This window comes from Microcaecilia unicolor, chromosome 14, assembly GCF_901765095.1.
Source record: "Microcaecilia unicolor chromosome 14, aMicUni1.1, whole genome shotgun sequence".
NCBI lineage: Eukaryota > Metazoa > Chordata > Amphibia > Gymnophiona > Siphonopidae > Microcaecilia > Microcaecilia unicolor.
Genome location: NC_044044.1, coordinates 31255681 through 31283064, shown reverse-complemented (window position 1 = coordinate 31283064; position 27384 = coordinate 31255681). Strand labels below are relative to the sequence as shown.

General features: G+C 47.9%; 2 protein-coding genes across 3 annotated transcripts; one reads left to right on the top strand and one right to left on the bottom strand.

Annotated features, from left to right (window-relative positions):
* Nucleotides 1-1286: 1286 nt before the first annotated feature.
* Nucleotides 1287-20549, bottom strand: RNF31 (ring finger protein 31). 2 transcript variants are annotated; one of them, XM_030187307.1, is made up of 22 exons: nt 20397-20549; nt 19541-19795; nt 19145-19291; nt 18623-18778; nt 17411-17470; nt 17232-17298; nt 16391-16580; nt 15388-15868; nt 14658-14915; nt 12998-13261; nt 12722-12904; nt 11809-12015; nt 10331-10504; nt 10152-10250; nt 8510-8599; nt 8300-8414; nt 7171-7289; nt 4895-5008; nt 4321-4378; nt 4015-4135; nt 3240-3408; nt 1287-2701 (listed from the first exon to the last, which is right to left on the bottom strand). In XM_030187307.1, exons 2-22 carry the CDS (start codon nt 19739-19741, stop codon nt 2636-2638), a joined length of 3339 nt encoding a protein of 1112 aa, XP_030043167.1. In that variant the 5' UTR covers nt 19742-19795; nt 20397-20549; the 3' UTR covers nt 1287-2635. The 2 variants fall into 2 exon arrangements, with proteins under 2 accessions (XP_030043167.1, XP_030043168.1); XM_030187308.1 differs by having other exon boundaries at nt 4015-4111.
* A 1157-nt stretch (nt 20550-21706) lies between these two features.
* Nucleotides 21707-25181, top strand: EMC9 (ER membrane protein complex subunit 9). The gene is made up of 6 exons (XM_030187373.1): nt 21707-22144; nt 23133-23351; nt 23509-23588; nt 23683-23752; nt 23884-23978; nt 24370-25181. Exons 2-6 carry the CDS (start codon nt 23154-23156, stop codon nt 24551-24553), a joined length of 627 nt encoding a protein of 208 aa, XP_030043233.1. The 5' UTR covers nt 21707-22144; nt 23133-23153; the 3' UTR covers nt 24554-25181.
* Nucleotides 25182-27384: the final 2203 nt, after the last annotated feature.

The window sequence follows — 27384 nt, the reverse complement described above, 5'->3', positions numbered from 1 at the left end:
GGGAACGTAAGGGGAGATGAGGGTAGAAAGATAGTGAGGGGCAGCAGACTGAGTGCATTTGTAGGTAAGAAGGAGAAGCTTGAATTGAATGCGGTATCTGATCGGAAGCCAGTGAAGTGACCTGAGGAGAGGGGTGATATGAGTATATCGGTTCTGGCGGAATATGAGACGTGCAGCAGAGTTCTGAACAGACTGAAGGGGGGATAGATGGCTAAGTGGGAGGCCGGTGAGGAGTAAGTTGCAGTAGTCCAGGCGAGAGGTAATGAGAGCGTGGACGAGAGTTCGGGTAGTGTGTTCAGAGAGGAAAGGGCGAATTTTGCTGATGTTAAAGAGGAAGAAGCGACAGGTCTTGGCTATCTGCTGGATATGAGCAGAGAAGGAGAGAGAGGAGTCAAAGGTGACTCCAAGGTTGCGGGCAGATGAGACGGGGAGGATGAGGGTGTTATCAACTGAGATAGAAAGTGGAGGAAGAGGAGAAGTGGGTTTTGGTGGAAAGACGATGAGCTCGGTCTTGGACATGTTCAGTTTCAGGTGGCGGTTGGACATCCAGGCAGCAATGTCGGATAAGCAGGTCAATACCTTTGCCTTTGTCATCTACTATGTTACATGGAAATTCAATGCCGGAGCCTGGCATCGAATGTCTGGGGATAAAGCTGCGTAATGGTGAACAAAATGCTCCTCTCAGTGGCAGCTGAATTCAGGAAGCGACTCGGGACATTTTTTATTTGGTCACTTCTGAGACAGGAAGATGCTGTTTATCATAAAGTAATTCTTTTGTTGGATATTTTTCCTAGCAGTTCTTTTAGAAAACCCACCTAGAATATAAATATATGCATTTGAATTTGTATCTAATCCACTTTTATATTTCAACGTTTTTATTGAAGACGGTACAAAAACAGCAATGTCAACCATGAATACACAACAGACAAACGTGAATTATCCAGTGAAGCTTAAATATGATAAACCGTCCTCAAACCTTTTTATTTTTTATCCCCCCCCCATCCTAATTCCCCTAGTGACCCTACCCCACTCCCCAGAAATACAACAACTTACATATATCAGCTTTACAGTGACAAAACAGAAGCATTGGACTAGAGGTCGTTGAGGCTGTAGAGTTTTACTCCCCCCCCCCATGAAGAGAGTAGAGGGACTGTACTCTGATAGCCCTCCTACCGCCCCCCCCCCTCCTGGAAGATCTCCTTATCAGAAAAGGTGATTGCTGATATACCCCCAATTGAATTCCCCCCCCCTGTAACCCCCCCATCTCCTAAATCCCCCCTCCCCCATCTGCTCTACCATCACTTTTCCAGTTTCAATGAGGTAAAGAAAAAGAAACCCTTAATCCCAATCAATTGCCACTCATTGCCGAGGGGAAACCTAGACAATGCTCCAAGTTTGTTGACAATATGACTCCTCGCTCTATGAGACATAGTGTTGATATATCCTTCCCATGTGTATCTAATCCACTTTTAAAGACCTGATGTTTTCACAAGGCTCATGGTGAATTTTGTAATCACAACTCCACCCGGTCTATTTGTCTTGCTGTTTTTCTGTTCTTGTGTTAGTTGTATCTGTTTTCGTTCATTGGCGCTGCGTACGTCTAGTATCGCTATAGAAATGATAAGTAGTAGCAGCCGTATATTTTTTTTCCGGTATTTTTACATTTAGGTTTTCGTTAATTGCTTAAGGGCCACTTCTTATACTTTAATTGTTTGGATTATTCTTGACCTGTAAAAGTCTACTGTTGTGTTAGAAAAGTCATTTCCAGCTGCTGGCCGCCATTCCCTTGAGGGAACTTGGGTCCTCCTAGCAGGGCCCCTCAGTCACTCCCTTCCCTTCCCCCAATCATGAAAATGAATGCTTGTGAAGAAATGTGGGTCCTTACCTCACAAAACTTAAAAAACAAAAATCAAAGGCATTCTTCCCACCGCAGCCTGTCTGTCCCTAACCCTTATCATCAGGCCATTTTCCCCCCTGCTAGTCTCAGTGGATCTTGCACTGTGTTCTTCTCACATGTAATGTTCTTGGCGTCTTTAGAAATGCATCACTTAGGTATTAAATACAATTCACAATTTATGCAAATCTGCTTTGTGTCTGACCCTAGGAAAGGGCGGGATATTTAGATTCATGTAAGCTACTAGTTCTGGTGTGTTAATTATTATTGGCTGACAAATGCTTTTTTTTATATCATCTCGTAAAAGTATTGTACCATGCCTTTAGGCATTCTGGCACATAAGGTGCGTCATCAATGCAATGTTTATATATATTTTTTTTACCTAATGGTTCAACGCCAGAATTCAAACTCCCTAGCCCTGAGCACAGCACCAATGCACAAGTGGCAGGATTTACGCACCACAGCTCAATAAGGAATCCTTTTTATTAGAGATCAGTGCACTTTTCATACGTAGTTGTACAAAGAGATTCACACAGATGGAGAAACAGGCTCTACCTGTACAACTTATTTTGGGAGAAAGAGATAAAAGCGAGGGGGGAGGGACCTTTCAATCACGTAACCTTCCCCTGAAGGTCTTGGGTCTGCCACGATTCTGGGTATCTCCCAATTAATGCTGAGGTTCACCGTCCACCTTTCACTCCCCAAACAAAGGGCTTCTAGAGGCAGGCTGAGAGAAAAGGGTTAACGTCCAACCTCGATCTTCTTTCGAGGAATATTTTCTCCGAGGCCGACCTCCTCTGTCAGCTTCTGTCCAGCGAGAGCGAGAGAGAAAGAGAGAGAGGAGTGGACTGTAAGCACCAATTTCTGTATGGGGACCTTAGAACAACCTAGAAGCCAGGTCACTGTCCAGCAAGAGAACTCTTGTCCCTCAGCACCACTGCAGGACTTCGTTCTCTCTTCTCCACCCCCACTAGTGACATCTCACCCTGTGTGGCACCAGTGTAAGGACTCAGGTCTGGCAGTCCTTTAGGACTCATCCCTACCCCAGGAACCGCTACAGAACTTGCCACCTCCCCAACTCACACCCACCCCCTCCTCCTACCAGGTACCACTGCTAGGCTCACCACCCCCGAGGAACTGCTGCAAGATTTGCCCCCCCCCCTCCCCTCCAGGAACTGCATCAGGACTCACACCACTCCCCTCCACGCACCAGGTGCCATTGCTAGACTCACCACCACCCTCCCCCCCACCCCCAACGAACTGCTGCAGGACTCATCACCCCCCAGGAATCGTTGCAGGACTTGCCTCCCTCCCCCTCCGGAACTGCTGCAGGACTCCTCCTCACCTTCAGCAACCGGGTCCTGTAGGTTCGATCATCCTCTCCAGCTGCTCGTTGGGGCACGGCCAGGAGATATCGCTTACAGACAATCTCGGCCTCTGGCAGGTCATAAAGCAGCACAGGATCCAGGGAATCACTGTTTATGAGTCTCACCAGATACTCCTTATAGTGCGACCTGGGGGGAAAGACACAGGGATTGATGGGAGGCAGGGGTGAGAGGAAAGGAGGGACTAGAGGAAGTACAGGGTCTGTCAGCACAGGAGGAATGAAGGGAGGCAGGAAGTCTCTCTGCACGGGATGGGCGAAGGGAGACAGGAGGGGTCTCTCTGAAGGGGATGGGCAAGGGGAGGCAGGATGGGTCTCTTTGCAGGAGATGGGCGAGGGGAGGCAGGGAGTCTCTCTGCACGGGATGGGCGAAGGGAGACAGGAGGGGTCTCTCTGAAGGGGATGGGCAAGGGGAGGCAGGATAGGTCTCTTTGCAGGAGATGGGCGAGGGGAGGCAGGGAGTCTCTCTGCAGGGGAAGGACAAGGGGACGCACAGAGTCTCTCAGCAGGGGAGGAATTAAAGATTAGAAGTCTCAAAGCAAGGGAGGAAAGAGAAGAGATGGGGTCCTGGAAGTGGGTTGGCGGTCTCAATGGAATAAGAATTAGAGGTGATAAGGGTACTAGAGGGACCAGAGGTCATAGGGGTCTCAGAGAAGAAAGCAGATGGGGGCCTCTTAGAAGGGGATGACAGAGAAGATGTGGGTCTCTCAGAGGTGGAGGAGAGCATGTCACTTACTGACAGAGGCCTGCATATCCCATAGGTGTCTCTTTCCCACAGGGCTCATCTTTCAACCCAGTCAAGGTCTCTTTCTGCTCCATCACACGACATCCTCCTGAGAGAGAGAGACAGAGAGAGACTGCAAATATGTAAGCCAGACACATACATAGAGGGAAACAGTGAGAAATAAACAGCTTAAGTCAGAATGGGGATTAAAAGAAGAGAGTATAGGAAGCCCGAGGGAACGAGACAAAAATACATACAAACATGTACAGAGGGTAGTGTGGGAGAAACCCCCCACCACTGAAACCCATGTGTTCTCACCTCCAGGAGCTAGTTGAGTCCCAGCTGGGGGGTCTGTGTTAAACCTAGTATTTTTAGTCTGGAATAGAGAGCAAGATCTATCAGGTACATTGTCTCACAAACGCATCTGCAGCACCGAGGACTTAAGCATAGTAACATAGTAGATGACGGCAGAAAAAGACCTGCACTGTCCATCCAGTCTGCCCAACACGGTAAACTCATATCATATGTGCTACTTTTTGTGTATACCTTAGCTTGATTTGTATCTGTCATTTTCAGGGCACAGACCGTAAAAGTCTGCCCAGCACTATCCCCACCTCCCAACCAGCCCCCCCCCCCTCCCACCACCGGCTCTGCCACCCAATCTCGGCTAAGCTTCTGAGCAAAGAGAGAAAATTATAACCATGTCTGCCACAGGCCAAACTGTAACTCGCACATCTGTAACAGAAGGGCACAGAAAGAAAGGAAGAGGGAGATGCAGAGGCCCCCATGTCTCAGAAGAAATGAGTAACAGAGACCCTCGGTCCCCCTGCACTCTCTCCTGGAGATGCCGTACTAAGATCGCCCTCCCCAGGCCCCCTCAGCCCTTCCTCACCTGGAGCAGCCTTTGCAGGTGTCCCACATCCCAGTCACGCAGGTAAAAGAGACAGTCCCGGGGGTGGTGTGCGTGGAGAGATTTACGAACAGGGCAGATTTGCAGAGAGCATTTCTACAAGAAGGGAGAGGGTTACAACTCACGACCCCACAGTAAAAACACATAACTTACATCTAACATAGTAACATAGTAGATGACGGCAGAAAAAGACCTGCACGGTCCATCCAGTCTGCCCAACAAGACAAACTCATATGTGCTAGTTTTTGTGTATATCTTACCTTGATTTGCAAAAAAATGCATGCTCACACCCCCACCTCCCACTCCCTTGTGGCAGAATCAACTCAGCTGTCTGCCCACTGGCTTTCTCTCATCCAATCCAATTTCCACCAGCAGGTACAGCCAACCAATCAGCTCAGCTAGAGAAGGGGGTTCAAAGGACCTGAGTGTCAGGGATGTACCAAGATGCAAGGGGGGGGGGGGGGCACAAAAACTGTGCCCTGTCCATTACCTCCCTTACTTGGCCAGCATCTCCCATTCTCCCTTTTGTCTCACTCCCCACAAGTGTACCCACCCACCTTCCCATAGCCCCCCCCCCCCCCGGGACCTACCTGATGGATGCCCTGGTGATCTAGAGTAGAGCTGGCAGCAGTGATCCCCGCTTGCTGCTGTCCATACCGGTTCCAGGTTCAAAATGGCGGCCACAATCTCTAGCGGTAGACCACCAATCAGGCAGGCCCAGGGAGAACCTATGGGGAGGAGGGTCCTCGGGAGATGGATGTGCTTATCGGGGGGGGGGGGGGGCTTACAGGAGAAAGAAGGATGCTCTGCGGAGAAGGATTTGGGAGGGGGATGAGTTGTAAGGGGCAGCTTGGTAGCTTGCTGTGGCCCAGCTAAGTGTACTAGCTTTTAACAGATCTTTATTGATGTTTGCATTTCTTCAAGAAGCAAAACCCTTATAAAAAGCAGAATAGCAATAACTAAGTAAATTAAAAATAATGAAATTACAGTAGGGGGAGCAGCAACTCAAACAGAGGCTCCGTCACACGCTCAGTACTGACATCCAGTGGCTGGAAGAGAGAACTGCAATCTGCTGTAAGTAACAGCCTAGTAGATGACGGCAGATGAAAGACCTGTACGGTCCGTCCAGTCTGCCCAACAAGATAAACTCATAGTATAATGTATGACACATATACTTGATCTTGATGATAAGTTTTGCCCTGTCACTATGGTGCTTATTTTTGAAGCAGATGGAGTAAGGTGGTGTTGCGGCTGGGTTTAACTGCAGCAAATACGTAGTAACATAGCCCAGAAAGGCAGGTACATTATATCTGCTACTACTATTAAAAATTTATATAGAACCAGAAGGTGTACACACCACTTTAAAGACACATAGAAGGGACAGGTCCTGCTCCATAAAGCTTAATACCTAAAGGTGGACATAGAGGAAGGAAGCATGGCACTTGAAGCATGACACTCCCCACACTCCTTCCCAGGAACTGCGTTCACTAGGCAAATCTCTCCTAATTGCACCCTTCTCCTCCATCGCTAACTCCAGACTCCGTTCCTTTTATCTCGCCGCACCTTATGCCTGGAATAGACTTCCTGAGCCATTACGTCAAGCTCCATCCCTGGCCGCCTTCAAATCCGGGCTAAAGGCCTACCTGTTTGATGCTGCTTTTAATTCCTAACTTGTCACCTGCTCGTAACCTTTATCTTGTCTTCCTGTCTTCAATAGTCCCTTTTCCCTATGTGTCCTTCTGTCTGTCCTACCCTTATCCCTTATTTGTCCTGTCTGTCTGTCCTGATTTAGATTGTAAGCTCTTTTGAGCAGGGACTGTCTTTTCTTCATGTTCAATTGTGAAGCGCTGCGTACCACTGGTAGCGCTATAGAAATGATTTGTAGTAGTAGTTGAAGGGTAGTCGGGCAGCACATCCCTTCTCTCATTCAATAACACATGGTTAGGTATGTAATAGCAATTTCTATTAAAGAGGAAATAGAGGTAAAGTGCTGCAGACTTGGACGACGTATTAGTCTTACAATTATTGTTATGATTTTTTTTTATTATTTATGTATGCAAACATATTTTGTGTTACCTTATTTTTTTTCCCCTGCTTTAATAAAATTTGGCTTGAGTAACGTGACTATGAACAATTTCCCCAGAATTTGCTAATCCTTGCCACAGAAACTGCTTCCCATGTGCAGGAAACTAGGGTGGGGTGGGGGGAACTTCCGTTGCCAGCCGGCGCAGCACAGACGCGCACATGGAGCTACTTACGTTTTTCGCATGGAAGGTGTTGTAGCAGCCACTGCAGAACTCGTGACGACACTGGGAGCATTTGAAGTGCATGCAGCCGCCCCGAGCCAGCGAGTAGGAGAATTTGCAGTTAGGACAGGCTGCAAAACAAGACAGCCGGTGTTCTGTCAACCCTGAGGTAACCCTTACTCATCAAACCAGCACAGAAGAGGTTAAATCCTCCTCCACCCCTCACAGAGGGGGTCATACTCTCCGCTTCCTAACACCAGGTGCATGACAATAATACCATCACCTCCATAGGCAAAGTTTGGGATGGGGGTCTATAAAATAATGAGTGGAGTTGAACGGGTAGATATGAAGCGTCTGTTTATGCTATCCAAAAATACTAGGACTAGGGGCATGCGATGAAGCTACAAAGTAGTAAATTTAAAACGAATCGGAGAAAATTTTTCTTCACTCAACGTGTTATTAAACTCTGGAATTCGTTGCCAGAGAATATGGTAAAGGCGGTTAGCTTAGCAGAGTTTTAAAAAGGTTTGGATGGCTTCCTAAAGGATAAGTCCATAGACCATTATTAAATTGGACTTGGGGAAAATCCACTATTTCTGGGATAAGCAGCATAAAATATATTGTACTGTTTTGGGATCTTTCCAGGTTCTTGAAACCTGGATTGGCCACTGTTGGAAACAGGATGTTGGGCTTGATGGACCTTTGGTCTGTCCCAGTATGGCAATACTTATGTACTTATGAGGGCAGTGCTCCCTCCAGATGCTATGGGTGTTGATGCTGTATTGGTCTCCCCCCCCCCCCCCCCCCGACAATATGAGTACCTAACCTTTTGCCACTCCCTCTCCACGAAGTAAGAAGTCCTCCCAGAACATTAGAACTGCAGAGAACAATAACCACCCCCCCCCCACACTCCCAGGAGCATACGGGTTACATTTTCCTCTCCCATCACACAAAAGCAGGAAGGGGGTTCTCTCTCCCATTCCAAAATACCAAAAAGGGGATATGGCCTTCCCTCCCATGAGCACTAGAGGGGAGGGACAGATGCTCCCTTTCCACAACACCAAATTGTAAGTGCCAGGAAAGCATGAGAGGTGGCCTCTCCTACAGAACAGGATGGCACGGACAAAGACCAGGGAAATACCTATCCCATTTTCCTGCAGATACATTGCGAGGCCCTGAACCTGATACTGGGGGTCATTTTTCCGCTTCCACTCCTGGAAAGCTTCACAGCTGATGCCCTGGTGCTGTTCTTCCCACTGTTATTGGATAAAGAGTAAGAGAGAAAAATATTAGTCTCGGTTAACGGGCACCCAGCTCCACCGGCTTCTTTCCCAGGGTTCTTAGTACTCACCGGCCTTTTGCAGGTAATGCAAAAGCTTTTGCGACACTGAGGACATTTCACTTCCAGCTGTTCTCTTTCATAGATAAACCCGAACGAGCACTGGAAAGAAAAGAAATGAAAAAAAAAATCAGAAATCAAGTGTGGCAGCAACGCATTGTGGCTTCTGTCTCTTATGGGGATGATACAGATCTATATATATAAAACTCACCCTCAACGTTCTATTGTCTGCTGACATCACTGAAGCCAAGGTTCGTATGTTCGAAGCTCTGAAGCCACGAAAATCACAGTCTCTGGGCCCCGCCCTCGCGTCAAACGTTATGACATTGAGGGCGGAGCAGATTCTCACTCAGGCCACAAACTCCGGATTTCCACACTGTAGCTCTGCTCCGCCCTCGCGTCAAAACGCGATGACGTCGAGGGTGGGGCACGAAAACCGCCACCCACACGGAGCTACAACGGAAACAACAGCGGTGCACGCCATGAACCAGGTAAAACTGCGACGAGCCATGCAGCCATGAAACCCTTGCTAGCGCCCGTTTCATTGCTCTCAGAAACGGGCCTTTGTTTACTAGTGTTTACATAAACCTCAAGTACAATATTTAGATTAGAAATTCAGCAATAAAACAAACAAGGACAAAAAAGAGAAACAACAATCATGAAATATAGACTTAAAATCATCAAGGCCATTGGGGTAGGGGAACCAAAGAAAAAGAAGTCATAACCAAGCCAAAATGAAAACAAGGAAATGAATACAGGATCAGCGGCCTACTACCCCACAGATAAATTGACATCATTGAATAGGTTCAAAGAAGGGTAATACAAAATATGTGCCTAAAATCACACAATCACTAGTCTTAAGCCCAATCGATTACTACAATGGCATAGACGCAGGGTGCAGAGACCCTACTTCTCAAAAAGCTACAAACTGCCCAAAACACAACGGCTCGACTAATCTTCGGTGCATCGAAGTTTAAAGTTCCAGACCACTTCGTGAGAACTTACACTGGCTCCCTGTACAGGAGCGCATAACTTGTAAATTTTGCACCCTAGTCCATAAGATCCTCTACGGAGCAGCTCCAGCGTATACGGATGCCCTTGTCAACTTGCCACCAAGGAATTCACTTAGCTCTTCTCGTTAATACTTAAACTTCCATTACCCTGCGTGTTCTGGACTCAAGTATAAAACCACATACGCTTCCACCTTTTCCTATATTGGCACTCATTTGTGGAATGCATTGCCTAAATCTGTAAAAACGGTTTAAGATCATCTGACTCTCAGGAAGTCTCTCAAGACCTACTTATTTGGGCAAGCTTACCCTAAAGATCCCGCCCTGCCTCTGTGATTCCTGGACTCCAACTCATATAAAGACCTTGTGGACTTAACTACTTTCTCTTAACCCTGTACCTTCCTGCCACCCATATCACTTTCAATTTATTGTACTTTGCTGCTTGTTAACTAAATGTTGTAACCCACATTGAGCCTGCCAGCGGTGGGAAATCGTGGGGTATAAATGATATAAATAAATAATCATATTTTATATGGCAGCTTGGGGGGGCGTGGCCTGTCACTCTCTGAATGTAGTGCTATAACATTACACTGCGGCCTAGTGCGTCGTGGAATTGTGCACCATGATCTCGGTCTCTCACTCACATGGGTGCACCACAGGAACTTGGGGTCTTTCATAAGCACTCGTTCTGTAAGTTTCTTGTGGAACAGGTTGTAAACGTCAGGGTCCAGGCAATCCCGAAGCTGCAGGGAAGAGGAATAAATGAAATTAGTCCTGGGACGAAAAGTGAAAAGAAACAGCCCTCTTCGTGGCCTCTGCCTACCAGGATGTCGAGGGTGGAGAAATAGTTGAGGAGTTCGGCTTCGTCGCTGATTTCTGGCTCATTACAGCTGGGACATACCATGTCCTTAATGTGCTTCTCCTTCACTGCGATGGTGAAATGCATCTTAAAGCATTCCGGGCAAATGGTGCACTCGCACGAGGTCAGAGACTGCATCTGTAACCAAAATGACAGTCACTTGCACCAGAGAACCTCATCTGTGACAGGACAGAGAGTGTAGCGCATCAGGTCAGAGACCACATCAGCAACCAAAGCGACACACGCACCGGACAGCAAAGAATTTGAACGAGATCGCGGACCACGTCTACAGCCAAAGACACACACCAGAGACCACACACCAGAGACCACAACTGTGACAGGAGAGAGTGCAGCATGTGCATGAAGTCAGACACTGAATTTAAAACCACAGAGACCACATGTTAACGGCAGAAAAGTGTAGCACAAGTTCAGTTCACAAACAACACGGTTTCGATATGCCAGGGGTAAGAGACTGCTACCCAGTTCCCCCTACGCCCTTGTACAGAGCCAGGCAGAAATTAGGTGGTGAAGGACTGCTCCTGCCAGGGCCGCCGAGAGACTAGGCCGGGCCCGGGGCAAGGGCGCCCCGCCTCCGCCCCCCGTCACTCCCCCCAACGCTGCTGCCCTCTGGTGCTCCCCCTGCCGCTGCAGTCCCCGGTCTCACCTGCCTGCCTCCACGGCTCCGGGCCCCCAGCATTCGAAGCGGCAGTCGCAAATCTCCTCTCTTTCTTTAATTTGCTGCATTTGTAACCCACATTTTCCCATCAATTTGCAGGCTCAATGTGGCTTACATTATGCCGCATTGGCGATCGCCATTTCCGGATAGAGAATTACAAGTGGTATTGCATTAAGGCAGATAAATGGTACAATAGAATACAAAGAGGTATTGCATTGAAGTTCCTGAATGATAAGAGTTATAAAATAAGTTAGATAATCAAATATAGAAAGTTAATTTCCGGCATGAGAGATACAGTTCATTTCGACATGAGAGATAAAGGGTAGTGTGTGTATTGTGTAACTTTATGAGTGGTAGTGAAGGTTTTAATTTGATGTAAAGAATTAATTTTCGTCTAGTTCATGTGGCGTCTAATTATCTTTTATTTAGGATTGGTCGTTGTGGTCTTCTGGCCTTCCCTCCCTGTGTCCCGCCCTTGTCTGATGTAACTTCCGGTTTCCGCGAGGTTGGGACACAGGGAGGGAAGGCCCGAAGAGAGGAGATCTGCAACTGCCGCTTCGAATGCAGGGGGCCCGGAACCAAGGAGGCAGGCAGGTGAGACCGGGGACTGCAGCGCCAGCGGCCTGACCCCGGGCCCGGGGAATTTTGTCCCCCCTGCCCCCCCCCCCCCCCCCCTCAGCGGCCCTGGCTCCTGCCAGCAGAAACACATCCACTAAAATGAGACTGCCTTCCCACCCTACCCTACTGGGCAGCAGAGATCACATACACGGTTCCTGGGAAGCTCCAGACTGCACACAGCGCACTCCTGTGCCAGCATCCTACGGATGAACTCCTTGTCATGAGACTGCCGGACGGCCTCCACAATGTCCTGCAACTCATAGCTTCGGTTCTGCTCTTGCATAAGGCTCACCACCAGCTCCGCCCGTCCCCAGCTGGGGAGGGAATACACTGCCAGCACACGGCGCACCAGAGCCTGCCAAAAGTAAACAGACATGTATCAAAAAGCATCATAGAGGGAGGGCTCAGGAAAGCCATGGAGAGTCCATGATGCAGGTAGAATGGCAGTGGCAGGATGCAGTGAGGCTGTGAATGCCATGGGATGGGTTGGGATGGGAGAGAAGAGAGTGGGAATGGGATCGGAGGATGCAATGATTCTGTGAGCGCCATGAGATGGGGTGGGAAGGTGGTCCATGGGAAAACAATGTGGCGTGAGAGCTGAAGGCAGTGATTCAGTGAGTGCCATGGGATGAGGTGGGAGGGTGATCCATGAGAAGGCAATATGGAATGAGACCTGAGGGAACAGTGATTCAGTGAGCGCCATGGGATGGGGTGCAAAAGAGGTCCATGAGAAAGCAATGTGGAATGAGACCTGAGGGTACAGTGATTCAGTGAGCGCAATGGGATGGGTTGGGAAAGAGGAACATGAGAAGGCAATGCCTGAAGGTACAGTGATTCAGTAAGCGCCATGGGATGGGGTGGGAGAGAGGTCCATGAGAAAGCAACGTGGCATGAGACCTGAGGGTACAGTGATTCAGTAAGCGCCATGGGATGGGGTAGGAAAGTAATCTGTGGAAAGACAAAGTGGAGCGAGATCTGAAGGCACAGATTCTGTGAGCAGCATGGGATGGGGAAGGAGGAAGCGACACTGTGAATGCTGCAGAGTTCAATCAGAGGGGTACCTGCTTATCCTGAGTACTGAAGTTGAACTGCAGCTCCTGTTCCTGCCAGAGTCGGGTGTGGAAGGGTGCCAAAAGTTGCCGCTGCAGATCCGTCACAGCTTTGTTCACATCTCCGGCATTCATGTACAAGGCCTGCAGAACCTGCTCCTGCTCCGTGAACCCCACCGCTCGGATCTCCTGCATCTGATGGAGAGAAAGGTCAATCCTAACTGTAAGATGCTCCACATATCCTCCCCCCCCTTTCAACTTCTCTCTCCCCCTCCACATGATACTTACCTTCTTCTTCCTCTCACGGGCACAGTACTGGGCAGCCTCCTCGATGTTCCCTTCACAGGCCAACCAAGCCCTTTTGGCCTCCTCCTGCGTCACTGCCCCCACCGCAGCTTCGTCCTTGGCTTCACTGGTCTGTGCAGCTAGCTCCACCACCGTCTCCAGTACAAACGGGAGTTCTGTTTGCAGCCAGTGCACAGGAACCTCAGTGCCGGAGTACTGAACCGCGCAGAACACCTCTTCAGGCTGCAGCCCAAACGCCTCTCCCACCTGGGGAAAGTATAGCACATTATCTTAATACAGAGAAGCAGGTGCCATCAATTTATGACGGCCTTTTATAGTCATGTTGTGCTTATGACAGACAGGAGTTTCCACTGGATGTTGTTCTTATTTCCATTACTGATTTTTTTTCTTGATTGTTTTGTTATTTTTATTATTATGGATTGTTTATGTTAGTTTTATTTTACCATACTTTTTCCCATTATTCTATTTTTTTGCACGATTGTACACCACTCAAATAAACTCCAGCCTTCACGAAAACACTTATACCCAAGCCTAACTCTAACCAGAACCAAACTCCACCTAAATCCAACCACGAACGTCAACATAACACTCGCACCATCCCAATCCAAACCCTAATCAAACTCCACCAAAACACCTAACCCGCAACCAGAACCCAAAGACCCACCTGCAACCACACACTAACCCTAACACAACATTCACCTAGGCCGAATCCAAACCCTCACTTGAATCCACACACTTGCACAAGCCCAATCCAAACCCTAATCAAACTCCAACCTCTACCCAAACATCTAACTCAAGCCTAACTCTAACCAGAACCAAACTCCAAATAAATCCACACACGAACCTTAACATAACACTCGCACCATCCCAATCCGAACCCTAATCAAACTCCACCAAGACACCTAACCCGCAACCAGAACCCAAAGACCCACCTGCAACCACACACTAACCCTAACACAACATTCACCTAGGACAAATCCAAACCCTCACTTGAATCCACACACTTGCACAAGCCCAATCCAAACCCTAATCAAACTCCAACCTCTACCCAAACATCTAACTCAAGCCTAACTCTAACCAGAACCAAACTCCACCTAAATCCAACCACGAACCTTAACATAACACTCGCACCATCCCAATCCAAACCCTAATCAAACTCCACCAAAACATCTAACCCGCAACCAGAACCCAAAGACCCACCTGCAACCACACACTAACCCTAACACAACATTCACCTAGGCCGAATCCAAACCCTCACTTGAATCCACACACTTGCACAAGCCCAATCCAAACCCTAATCAAACTCCAACCTCTACCCAAACATCTAACTCAAGCCTAACTCTAACCAGAACCAAACTCCACCTGACTCCACACCCTACCCTAACAGAACACTCGCATAGGCCCAATCCCAGCACCTCTTGATCCTGAGCTAAACCCAAGCTGTTATAGCCAGCTTAATTTCCCTCAGAACCCAAACCACCACCTGAAGCCACAAAATAATGAAACTCCTCAATTCAGTGTTCGCCTCGTGGGTACAAACCATGAACACAGTGTTTGTATCATGTGTACAGACGTGCTGTATCAAGTCTGGGCACGTGTCACACATGCAGCCTTAGAGTTCATTCAGATGGTAGACTCTGACCCGTATCATATTGACCAGTCGCTGCCCATCCTCTCGTAGTCTCTCCTGTCGCAGTCTCTCCACCTCCTCACAGGGCGCAGGTGACACAGACAGCGGCAAAGCATTTAAGCATTGGAAGTCGAGGCCCTTGTCCTGGGTGGAGTTCGCACCAGGGACAGCAGTGCTGTTGACATCATTGCGGCTTCGATCGCACATCTTACACACGCGTCCTGCAGCGGTGTTCCAAAAGGTGCAGTGGTTGCACTCCCACCCACCGGCCTGCAAAGAAAGAAAGAAAGAAAGAAAGGGAAAAGGGTTGCACAGCCACAACCACGTTTTCAGGCACAGAGAAGGGAGGAGAGAAAGACTCAGTGCATTTCTCCTAGCAAAAAAGGTGCCGGTACTCAAATGCCTGGCCACCCTTCAGGGGTGGGGTGATCACTGAGGGACCCATCCCACAATAGCCAAGCCCCCTGCAACCAGGCACAGAATCTATGACAAGGCAGAATTGGTGTGTAGAGCCTGAGCTGTTTAATTACAACTTGGGGAAAATGGGTCAATTTTAGCAGACAATGGAAAAGGTGCCAGTACTCAGTACCCCCAAGTACCCCCTCAAAAAAAGCCCTGGAAAGACTTACAACCTAACACACACATGCAATATCACATTCCCCACCTCAAGCCTGCAGGGAAAGGATTAGACACGCCCATCACCATACTCCCAACCCAATAAGACAGAAGCCTCTCAGTGTACCTCCTGTTTCGGTGATCCCACTTGAAGGATGCTTTCGGGCTGCCCCTCTCCTGGTGACAGGCTTGGCCCCCTGGCAAGACGTGGACGGTCGCACATTGCGCACAGTATGGCGGCTGCCTCGTTCTCAAAAGTGCAGGTCTGGCAGGACCACCTCCCTCGGCCCCCTGAGAGCCCTTTATCCTGATCCGGTATCCCCTTGTAGCCGCGAGGCTTATCACAGCACACGCACAATACGGCTCGTGCCTCATTGACAGTCCGGCAGCACGCACAGTGCCAAGGCGGTCGCCCCGTGCGAGTGATGGAAGCGTCCCACGTAGCAGATATCCTCGGAGCACTCCCTCCAGGGATCGGCAGTGCCTCTGAGCCTAGACTCCTCCAGTACGGGGCGGTCTTCTCGGAGAAAGGAACGGCGTTGGCAGAGTTTTGCAGAGGAACCCACGGAGAGGGGGTTACAGAGGGGTCTCCTGCCAGTGAACAGGGGCTGTGAGAAAAGAAAACAGAAGGAAGATCCTGAAAAATTAAAAAAAAGGTCTTATCTGCAAAGCCAAACAGCCCACCACTCTCACTATATTGAGGAGGTCTGGCTGGTGTGAGGTGTTCAAATCCCACCACACAGCCCTCGTTTCTGTATGGAGTCTTTAGTCTCAATTTTATGATGGTTTTGAATGTTTTATATTTTTATGTGGTTATTATGTTTAGCTTTTCTTATTCTCTGAACCGTCTGTAAACCGTTTCGGTTACCTTGTGCTGAGAAACGGTATACTAAATGCAATACATAAACTTAGGAAACTAAAACGAGACTGCACAGGCTCAGCACTCCTACCATCTGCTGAGACAGAGAACAGACTGACTTTCAGGGGACTGCACAGCTCACTTATAGGCTTATCTGAACCTCAGTGGTTCTCTGTCTCCACCTGCTGGTAGGAATGCATAACCATCTGTGCCGGTCTATAGGGACGCTATGGAAAAACACATTTGAGGATGTGGAAAGGGTAGGCCTTACCTGGTGCTGAGAGGGGAGGAGAGGAGGCGACTGCGACGTTTTGGCACAGGGAGACGGTGATGCTGGGCCCTCGACGGGTGCTGGTGCAGGCGTCGGTCACACTCTGAGCACAGAATCTGATTACAAACGGGACAGTGAACAGAGGCCTCCTCCCCTCCACACAGCATGCAGGGCCCTTGGGTCAGGAAACCTAAAAGTGAAAAGCAAGACGGGCAAAGATCAGCTGCCTCCACCATGACTTAAAGCAGGGTGGGGAAAACACCTTCTCCAAACGATGCAGTAGAACCCATAACTGGTTTGGAAGGCTAATGCGGCTTGAGGAATAGGAAGGGAGCCCCCCTCACAGTGCCAGTGCTGGTCCCTGAATTGGGCAGGCTGAGGCATCATTAAGGGATGAAAATTATTATGAAATTAATGGGGGTGAAGAGGGGACAAAAGAGAAAAACCCACAGAGCTTATTCCTGTGGCCTTTCTCCTTGGCTTCATAATCTCTTGGATCTCCGATTTCAGTCAGCCCTTCCCCTCTCCCAGCATCACCAAGAGATGTGCAAACAGCAGAACGTCACTAAATGTGGACCTTATCTTGCATCGCTGGTAGGTTTCAGCTGGACACACAACTTGACAAAATTAATACTGGGTGGTGGGCTGGATCCAGCTCATGGGCCATGGTTTCTAACTTAAAGCTTCCCCCCAAACCCAGCACTCCTCCCTCATGATAAAACGCCCTCTACAGCCAACACACCACCATTCCCTACAAACCCCCCCCCCCCCCCCATTGCCAGCACTCCCCACCATTCCCTACATTAGGAATACTAGAATAATGTTGACAAACGTTTCTTACTTTGAGGATCAGCAGGCCCCGGGAGAACTCCTTCATGCCTTAGGACCGAGTCAGAAACGAGTGGTGCCTGGAAGCAAAGGGAAAATGACTGTTTTTGAAATTCACAGACATTCTGTCACTTGTTCTAAGTTGTGGCTCCCACAGCATACCACAGAAAATACTTCCTTCTCATGGCGTACCTCAGGCAAGGGACCCCTCTGCAGGAGTTTGCTGAAGTTCTCTGGGTGAGGATGCATGTTCTGAAAACAGATGGAAAAGAATGAAATTACCTTCTTCCCCTAAGAGCTGAGGGGAGGCAATCGATAAAGGTAGTCCCAACTGCAGGGTTGTCTAAGCTCCAAGCATCTGCTCTGTCCTGCTGGTGTACTGAACCTCTTCCCCTGCTACTGCCTTATTGACCCCTCCCCATTATACGGATCCCACCTTTTAGGTTGACTGACGCATGGCCAAAATACAGGATATCCACTGCAAAAAAAAAAAAAAACTCCTACCAAAAACATTGATGGGCTTATAAAGTTGACTTGTCAGCTAGCCCAATGGCTTATGTAGTGAGTGCTATGCATGGCCATGGAGTGAAGGATTGGGTTCAATTCCTGACTTGGCTTACTGGAGTCAGATAGGGCTAAGGATTGCTGCATGAGGGGTTAGATTAGTGACCAAATAATGGGTCCATGCTAGCCGAGTACCTAAGAGACCTCAGTTGGCAGCTTCTGGCCAAGGAATAGCCCTACGATGGCCAGTTGAGGGGGTGAAAAAATTAGGGAAATTCCCATCTCTAGTACCTGGCAGATAGAGAGATTTAGCAATATCCCAGATTGAGGAAATGTAGAAGAGGCATATTTTTTTTTGGGGGGGGGGGGGAATGAAGGAGGAAGTAGTGGATGGATAACCTTGAGCGTTTTTCTGGGTTCTCAAGAAACCACGGAATACCAGAGATGGAAGCGGTGGAATGTTGGAACCGAGGACTGTATAAATAGGAGCCAGGTCACAGAGGAGAGGGTGAGAAGAGGCAAGGAGGAAGGGGGATGGGCGTGAGAAAGTTGAAATGAGGATTATGGAAACTTGGGAAGTTAAATGTTTGATGATAAAAATGGGCAACTTGCAACACTGGTACTGAATGTCAAACTGAGTAGTTGTCAAGAACCTTCCAAATAGAAGTTTATGAAACTATAGTCTGAGAAAGGCCAGTTCCATAGTACCATCTCCCAAAAAGATGAGGACCACAAAGGGAACGAGACAGAGCGTTTCCTTGCTAAACCACCACACTAGTGCTTTGGCTACGCCTAATATTCCACTCACTCTAACCCCAATTCCCTCAAGCCAACCCAACGAACCCCTTCACCCTGCTTCTTTCGTACGAAGACCATGTCCCTACATTCCTGGCTCCTTACCGAAATGAGAAGGTTCAGCTCCAAGCGCAGCAAAAGAATGTCCACAGTCACCGAAGCCACTCTGAGAACATCTGGGGCCTCCACCTCCTGGGGAAAACTCATTCCGTCTGCCTGCTCCTCTGTGTATCCGTAGAGTCGTAGGACCTGGCGCCCACCCTGCAGGGAAAAAAAACTGCCTGGGTCTGAAACACAAAGCAGAGAAGTGTCCCCACCCCTATTAAAGAAGAAATGGGGAAGACCCCCAGAACTTTACTGCTGGGTATCTTTGAGGGCTCTGATAGAGGGGAGGAGGGAATCCTCATAGCTTTACTGTAACTGGAGAGGTGTCTCATGTTGTCCCCTGAGAGATGTGACCTACAGACCCCATAGATCTTAGCTCCTCCTTGTACTCAAGTTTCAAGTTTATTGTAAACTTACAACCCCCCCTTATCAACAACGCCCAGCTAAAGCGGCTTACAGACTAAAAATAGCTGAGAGAGAAAAAGAAAGGACGATACATATTACTCCCAACCCTTCACATACAGTGATAGCGTCCACGGTGCTCCGGAAGACGGGATTGTTGAACTTCACGGCTCTCCAGAACTTGGGTTTCTGTGGGTTCAGCAGATTCCGTCCATACTTCTCCAGGATGTTTAAAGCGGTGGAGATCCTTCTCAGGAACTCAGGGGGCTGGGGAGGGAGAAAGGAGAGGGCCTAGACATGTTCATCCAAAAATCAGACTATGACTCGTTCGATTTCCCTACCCCTTTGGGGTAAAGCAGCCCTGACCTCTGCCTCTCCAAAGATGATACAGCTGGGAGACCTAACCATTAGCTCTTTAACAGTAGGGCACCCATGATCCCAAAGCCCTCTTCTATCTGAAGGTGGCACAGCTGTGACCTCCACTCTCTGATGGTGGTAGAATCATGACTCTCTCACCTGTCCGACGGCATTGCTCCGTATGATGTCACAGGCATCAATCTCATGATACTTCTCGGTGAGTGGCAGCGGACTCTGGATTAGTGGCTGAAGACAATCCTCGGGGACCTCTGAGGGCTGAGCACTCAGCACAGCCAACACCGCCTCCCGCTCTTCCAGAAACCGGTGAATGGTCTCCTCCCCTTGCCCTTCGTCTATCATCGCCCTTGTCGTGGTCTTCTGCAGTGCCTGATGCAATGTCGTGCCTGTGACAAGCTAAAGGGGAAACCAGGGATGTTGGTTAGTCCATAGGAAAAGCACAGTATCCGAGCCCAAGACCTCTACCCGCAGTTGACGGATGTCTTCCTGCTAACCAGTGTGCCGAACTTCCTCTGGGTAATCTGACACTGGGGTTAAAACCTGTGACTGGAGCTGATGTTTATATGGGTATCTGTTACTGACCCTTGACCACTGGGAAGCGGCCCGGGGCTCTTTTACTGGGGCCTCAGATGATCACAGCAGGAGCCGGAGGAATGGATGGATTATGGGGCCAGGGAATGAGGTTGTGACTTTCCGTGACACTGTATACAAAATCTGTATTCACTGTTTACGTAAAATGAGTTACAACATATACAACTGTACGTAAATAAACATCAATAGTACTTCATACAAGGAATAACAATGCAGGAAGAGAGCTGTTTTCCTTTTATAATGCAGGATACCAGCCCTAAAAGCACCTATGAACAGTGTATATGGCAGCGATGGGATAAGAACAGAGAGAGAAGGAAGTGAGTGTGTGTGTAGAGAGAACAGACAGTAAGCCGAAAGTGGGTGATTTACTCAAGCAGCAATGGCTCAACTTTCTGCAGTGACTCACCTGGCAGCAGCTGCCCTCTCTCCCCACCGCTTGACCAGTAGCCCCTGAGTGAAAGCAAAAATCCTGTAGCCAGTCCCAGGCTGGGAGCAGCACTCCCACCTCCTGCTTCCAGGAAGTGTCAGTGAGAGGAGGCAGACAGGCAAAAAGGAAGGAGAGGACACCCAGAGCAAGGGAGGAGACACTACAGTAGCTGTACTCTTCTGAAAAAACCTCCCCTCTCAGTTTACAGAGTAGTAGCCCCTTCTTATCTCTTCCCTTCTCTAACTACTGCCAACTCCAGACTTCGCTCCTTCTGTCTTGCTGCGCCCTAGGCCTGGAATAGACTTCCTGAGCCCCTACGTCTTGCCCCATCCTTGACCATCTTTAAATCTAGATTGAAAGCCCACCTCTTTAACATTGCTTTTGACTTGTAACCACTCGCCTCCACCACCTACCCTCCTCTCCTCTTTCCTGTACACATTAATTGATTTGCTTGCTTTATTTTTTGCCTATTAGATTGTAAGCTCTTTGAGCAGGGACTGTCTTTCTTCTATGTTTGTGCAGCGCTGCGTACGCTTTGTAACGCTATAAAATGCTAAATAGTAGTAGTACTTAGATTGTAAGCTCTTTTGAGCAGGGACTGTCTCTTTGTGTCAGGTGTTCAGCGCTATACAAATGCTAATAATAATAATAGTAGTAGCCCCTCCTCTGGGGGCCAGGGCTGAGATAGATATTGGTGATGAGCAGTGGCGTAGCCACAGGTGGGCCTGGGTGGGCCAGGGCCCACCCACTTAGGGCTCAGGCCCACCCAACAGCAGCACACATTTAATGGTAGCTGGTGGGGATCCCAAGCTCCACCAGCTGAAGACTTCCCCCTGATGGTGCTGAAAACATTGCTCTCCACTTCAGAAGTCTGAGCTTCCTAAGCTGCCGATACTGGCAACTGCGCATGCTCAGTTTTCAGCGCATACCTGCAGCAGGCTGCCAAGGTAGAGAGCAGTGTTTTCCTGTCAGCTGAGATATTTTTTTAAGTTGGTGGGGGAGGGGGGGAGAACACTTGTGCCCACCCACTTCTTGTCTAGGCCCACCCAAAATCTGCTGTCTGGCTATGCCCCTGGTGATGAGCATTGGCAGCAGGGGAGAGTAGGCTCAGGTATTTAGGGCTGCAAACTTTACCCCACATCTAAATTGTCCAGATCCAGGAAGGGGCTTGAAGGCCAGTCCCCTTCTGTGTATTATGGGACTAGGGACTACAAATACCACAATGCAACAGGGGCCGGGGCAACGTGGTAAGCAGGGTATGCACGGCAGGGGGCGCCAGAAACTGCAGATGCTTCCTTCTTGCTTACTCGTTGCCCTTCCCCAGCTGCAAAGAACCCGTGAGATTTTTGCTCATTTCAGCAGATTTCATTAAAAAATGCCAGATCTAATCCTTGATTATCTTTCAACTCTGCGCTCACAGTTCCTTTTGCCCCAAATTCTTTCTTTCCTCCCCTCTGACACGAGGAGGTTTTAAAGGGTTTTTAAAGCTGCTCCCCAGTGGTGTTGCTCTTAAAAGTGTCCCCCCACCCAGGCGCGGAACTAGCCTTCTGGTTCCCGGTTGCCGTCTGCTGTCTTAGACGGTGAGACACCAGCTCTAGCTTCTCGCTGGTGGCAGCGCAGGAGACAGAAAAGGCTGCTGAGGATTCTTTTGCAATGACCGGCACTGGTTCTCACGGGGCTTTTTGCAGATGTTAATGACCTTTCCTCCTGCATTGTTGCTATAATTGGTAAGATGGACTATACAATTAGCACTGTAACTAATATAAATAGAAGCAATATAATATAAATGGCATAGCAAACAACAAATATATGTATATAATTTAATATAATTAAAAATAATAATTGAGCTCTGCAAAAAAAGAAAAAATATATATAATTTAATATAATTAAAAATAATTCAGCTTTGCATATAAATATATATGAATATATATAAATAATTACAAATAACCTTTTCTCTGCTGCTTTTAGCTCCTAGCCACAATTGCCCTCCCCTTGTCCCTTCCTCCCTTCTCACCCATTACTTTCCTCACCTGTAACTGCCTTGTCTGTCTGTATTATTTAGATTGTAAGCTCTTTTGAGCAGGGACTGTCTCTTTGCATCAGGTGTTCAGCGCTGCATGCGTCTGGTAGCGCTATACAAAAGCTAATAATAATAACAATAATTCAGCTCTGCAATAGTTAATTTAGCTTGTTAAATTCTGATACAAAGCTGCAGGGAGATACAGTACCTCCCCAAGGGTCCATGGCACAGCTAGGGTTTAGAGCTGAAGCACAGGTAGATAAAATTACTCCAGGATTAGAACTGAGAATCTTCTAGGGAGATAAAGTAACCCTACGCCCAGCCTCACAAACAGGTCAGTGACAGAGCTGGGGATTAGAGGCAGACACAAGGAGATAAAGTTAACTCTCTTTCCCCCTCCCCGCTCACAGAGAGACTGCTCAGTGACAGAGCCCGGGATTAGAACCAAGAGAAGCAGGAAGATAAAGTGCATTCCTCCAGGGTAACAACGTGCCGCGCGCACACACACACAGTGACAAACCTAGGGTTCAGAGCTGAGGGACAGGGAGAAAAGCAGCACCCACAGACGGTCAGGGATGAGCGCTGAGACACAGAGAAAGTGATCGTCTCCCAGGATTTCACATAAGAGTTGCTGACACCTGGGGATTAGAATTGGGACAGAACTGATAGCTTTTGTTTGTCTCCTCCACTGTCAGGTCTCCTTTGCAACCCGGGAGATGTGTGAGGTGGAGATCTCCATGCAGGCCTACGTGAAGATGTGCCTGCATGCAGCTCGTTATCCCCACATGGCAGTGAATGGAGTTTTACTGGGATATGGAGGCAGCCGGACAGGTTGCTTGTACCTGATGGACTGTGTTCCTCTTTCTCATGGCCTTCTTCCACTCTCTCTTCCACTGGAGGTGGCACTGAGCCAGGTACTGTGGGGGTGGGGGGTTCCATTTGCCCCTTACACAAGACCTAGAACCCTGCATAATTCTCCGGTTCCCTTCACTAGCTCTGCTACATGCTGTCTCTTGTCTCACTCCCCATTTTGCTGCTCGGTACTCATCTGTGTCTCCCCTTTCTCTACAGATTGACTTCTGGAGCACAGAGGAAGAAGGTCAGCGGCTGGTTGGTTATTACCAGGCTAATGCCAGCTTGAATGACAAAAGGTAAGCGTGCTCCAGGAACTCGATACAGACACACACACACACCTCTGTGTTTATGCCGCTTGTCTCTCATGTTTTCCTTCTTACACGTCCTCAGTCCCAGCACTGCTGCCCTCCGGATTGCTGGCCGAGTCTCGGAATATTTTGAAGATGCCGTTTTAATTATGGTGAGAAGGAAGCGTTGTATTTCTCGTTTAACCCAGAACGGTAACCAGAAACTGGCACATTCCTTTTCCCCTTCAGGTAGTAGGGCTATTCTCTAACCCTTTAGATTTTCGTTTCTCTCTTCTGTCTGTAGCTGGATAACCGAAGTCTCTCCGTGAATCCGGGCATCCCTCCGGTCATCGTTCTACAGCAGAAGGACAGACGCTGGATACCAAAGGACAAGACTCTGTGAGTGACCTGCAGAAACTGCTCGGGGGGGGGGGGGGGGGGGGGGGGCACAGTGCTTGAGGATGGAGGAGTGGGATTTGTAACCTGGTTTCTTTGGGTTCGTGGTTTCTGCTGCCTCCTCCTCTGGGTTTCCAGCTGAACTGGAACCAGCCCCCATTCGGGCCTACAGCAGCACAGTGAGCCCTTCATTCGCAGATGCCAGGGCTATTTTTAAGTGCCCCTCTCCTCTAGTTTTTATCCACCCTATATCTTAACCGATCTAATGCAGCCACAGTCCTGAAACCTTGGTGGTGGGTAGCATTGCTGCTGAGCCATCTGCCAGCCTCAAGGCCCGTATCCCACAGGAAAGTCGACTGCTTTCATGGTGATTCATTTCCCTTTGTATTTCAAGGATTATGTGGCGGAACTGGGAAGAAATACGCCGTGTGGCCAAAGTGATGCTGGAATCTAAGACTCACGGCCGGTTGGTAGATTTCGATGCCCACTTGGATGACATCAGAAAGGACTGGACCAATCAGGACATCAATGTAGAGATAGCCCAGCTGGTCTCGACAGCCAATGGGAGCACAGGATAGACCCTGGTGCAAGTAGACGCTTCCCCCACTGACACTCCTTGTAATTTAGGCAAGTGGCTTCATCTCCCAGTTCCTCAGGAGCCCACTTAGACTTGAAGCTCGTTGGAGTAGGGACCGAATAAGGCTGTTAAGCATTATTTTAAAAGGCAAGCTAAAAATAATTTAAAAACATGGAGCCAGTAGGTAAGAAAATGTATCGGCTAGGAAGGTGGACATGAAGACGGGGCCCCACCCTGCTTCCTGGCTCTTGGATTGGTCAGTGGGAACTATTTGCAAAGCTTTTTGTTCTGGTTGACCAACAGGAAGAGGAACTAAGTGATTCCAACAGGTTGTTCGGTTTGCTGTTTGAGATTATGAATTGACCAACTTTCTAAGTGCATAATAAGTACTACTGGGAACAGAGGTTTTTCTGTTGCTGCCTTGCACCTTTGGACTTTATAAACCACAGACCTGCTTTTAAAAAGATGATTTAACGTTTCTCAGCAAAAGGTAAAGACTTTTGAATGTGGTATTTAATGTGTTGCTTATAAAGGTTATATTACGTATCTGTTTGTTTGTGCTGCAATCCACTTTGGATGATTTTTTTTGTTTGAATAAATATAATGCAAACGGTTAAATAAAGAGATAAACAGTGCTAAATTATTCCAGTGTGACAGAGTTTCTTTTTCTGTAGCATACGTGTGATTAATAGCATCAGTCGTAGGGAGATTTACAGAGAGTCCTCTTCTTCCACACCACTCAGAGAGATCTGCAGGCGTCCTATCCTACGATAACTTCCTGGATCACCTCTGCAGTATTAGGGTGCCAGGCTGATCTGGAAACTACAGTCCTAGGAGCCTAATATTGGTGCTGCTGAGTGAAAAGGTAGAACCTATACTGGAAAACAAAACTACTGGTCCAGTGGATCAACATGGCGCCGTGGGGCAGAGCCAGCATGGGTCTACCGACTCCTGGAAATTTAAAGAAGCAATACTTAATTGTGGATGGAGAACTGGTTAAAAGCAGGTTTCAGGGGCGGAGTGCCCCAGGGTTCTGTATTAGGACTGGAGCGTCGTGTGAGCTGATCCCTAAGCACACCCTCTCCAAAAGACATTACACAATGTGATACCCACAAGCGAGCCCCCACGCTCTGGCATGCACTCCCCAAAAGACTGTCTTTACTTCAGGAAGCAGGTGAAAGCTCGGCTCTTCAACCAAGCCTTTAACGGAAGATGTAACTAACTTGTTAGTCTCACTCACACAGACAAGGATTGACTCGGGCTGCACATACTGCAGCAGGACTTGTTTATCCACTCCTACCCTAGCTGAGATAACATTTAATCATCTCTCTTATTTATTTATTTATTGCATTTGTATCCCACATTTTCCCACCTCTTTGCAGGCTCAATGTGGCTTACAATACATCATGAATAGTGGAAATATATGAGAAAGTCAACGTTTAGTATTACAGAAGAATTTTGGGTAGCATGATAGTAGAGTAACAGCAAATATTATAATACAGTTTTAGATATGACCTCATGTGCACAGTTCTTTTCACCTTTCTAATTCTTCTTACTCTCTTACCTATCTATATGTTCCGTCTTTGCTTATACCCTATGCTGTCTATTAAAATGTTCTATTACATACTGTGTTGATATTGTAAAGTCATATACTAGCAATTTCTATATCGTTTTACCAGATGGTGTTTGGAGACTCCTCTCTCCACATATGTGCACAAATTCTGATTTTTTTTATCAACCAAGGACCTCAACGCTTCCAAGCTTGGCTATTCTGCAAAGAATACGTGATCTTTTTCTGTGAAAACAATCCACGACCACTTGAACTTCAGGAAATCACTAAAAACCAACCTCTTCAAAAAAGGCCTACCCCAACGACCCCACGTAACCCTCTTCACCTACCAACACAGCATGACTATGATCGAACAGGACAACACGCAATCTTCATCCATTCCGACCCTCCACTTATACCTCATACGATCACTATACAACTTTGTATTTGTTATCCACAGACTGGGCAAACGCCTTTGACGGTACTACGTAAGCCACATTGAGCCTGCAAGTAGGTGGGAAAATGTGGGGTACAAATGCAATAAAATAAATAAGAAAGCCACCGATATCACTGGAGCTTTGTTCCTATCATTGGTCAGGGGCACTGCAAACCAATGTAAAAAAACTCAAAACTGGAGAAAAAAAAACATTGGTTTCTCAGTTTACCCGCCAACTGCCAACACCTGGAAGCGTTGAGGTCCTTGGTTGATAAAAATTAGTATTTGTGTACATATGTGGAGAGAGGAGTATCCAAACACCATCTGGTAAAACGATATAGAAATTGATACATAACCAGTGGTTCCCAATAGATAGAGTTTAAGTAATATTGTTGTCTGAATATTTTTACTGCTGTAATTGTCTATTGCTTATGTTTGATTTATTCTTACTGTACACTGCCTTAAGTGAATTCTTTCAAAAAGGCGGTAAATAAATCCTAATAAATAAAAAGTCAGTTGCATGATGAGGATTTGCAAAAGGATCTTGGGCAACTGGGCATCTAAATGACAGATTAAATTTAATGTTGGCAGGTGCAAAGGGAAGCAGGCACTCGGGGAAAAATAATCCCAACTGGTTTAGGAACCACCCTAAGTGAAAAGGTTTTTTGAATCACTGTGGACGACACACTGAAATCCTGAGCTTAGTGTGCAGCAGTGGTCAAAAAAGCAAATACAGTGTATAGAATTCTTTATAAAATAAGTACATAAGTATTGCCATACTAGGAAAGACCAAAGGTCCATCAAGCCCAGCATCCTGTTTCCAACAGTGGCCAATCCAGGTCACAAA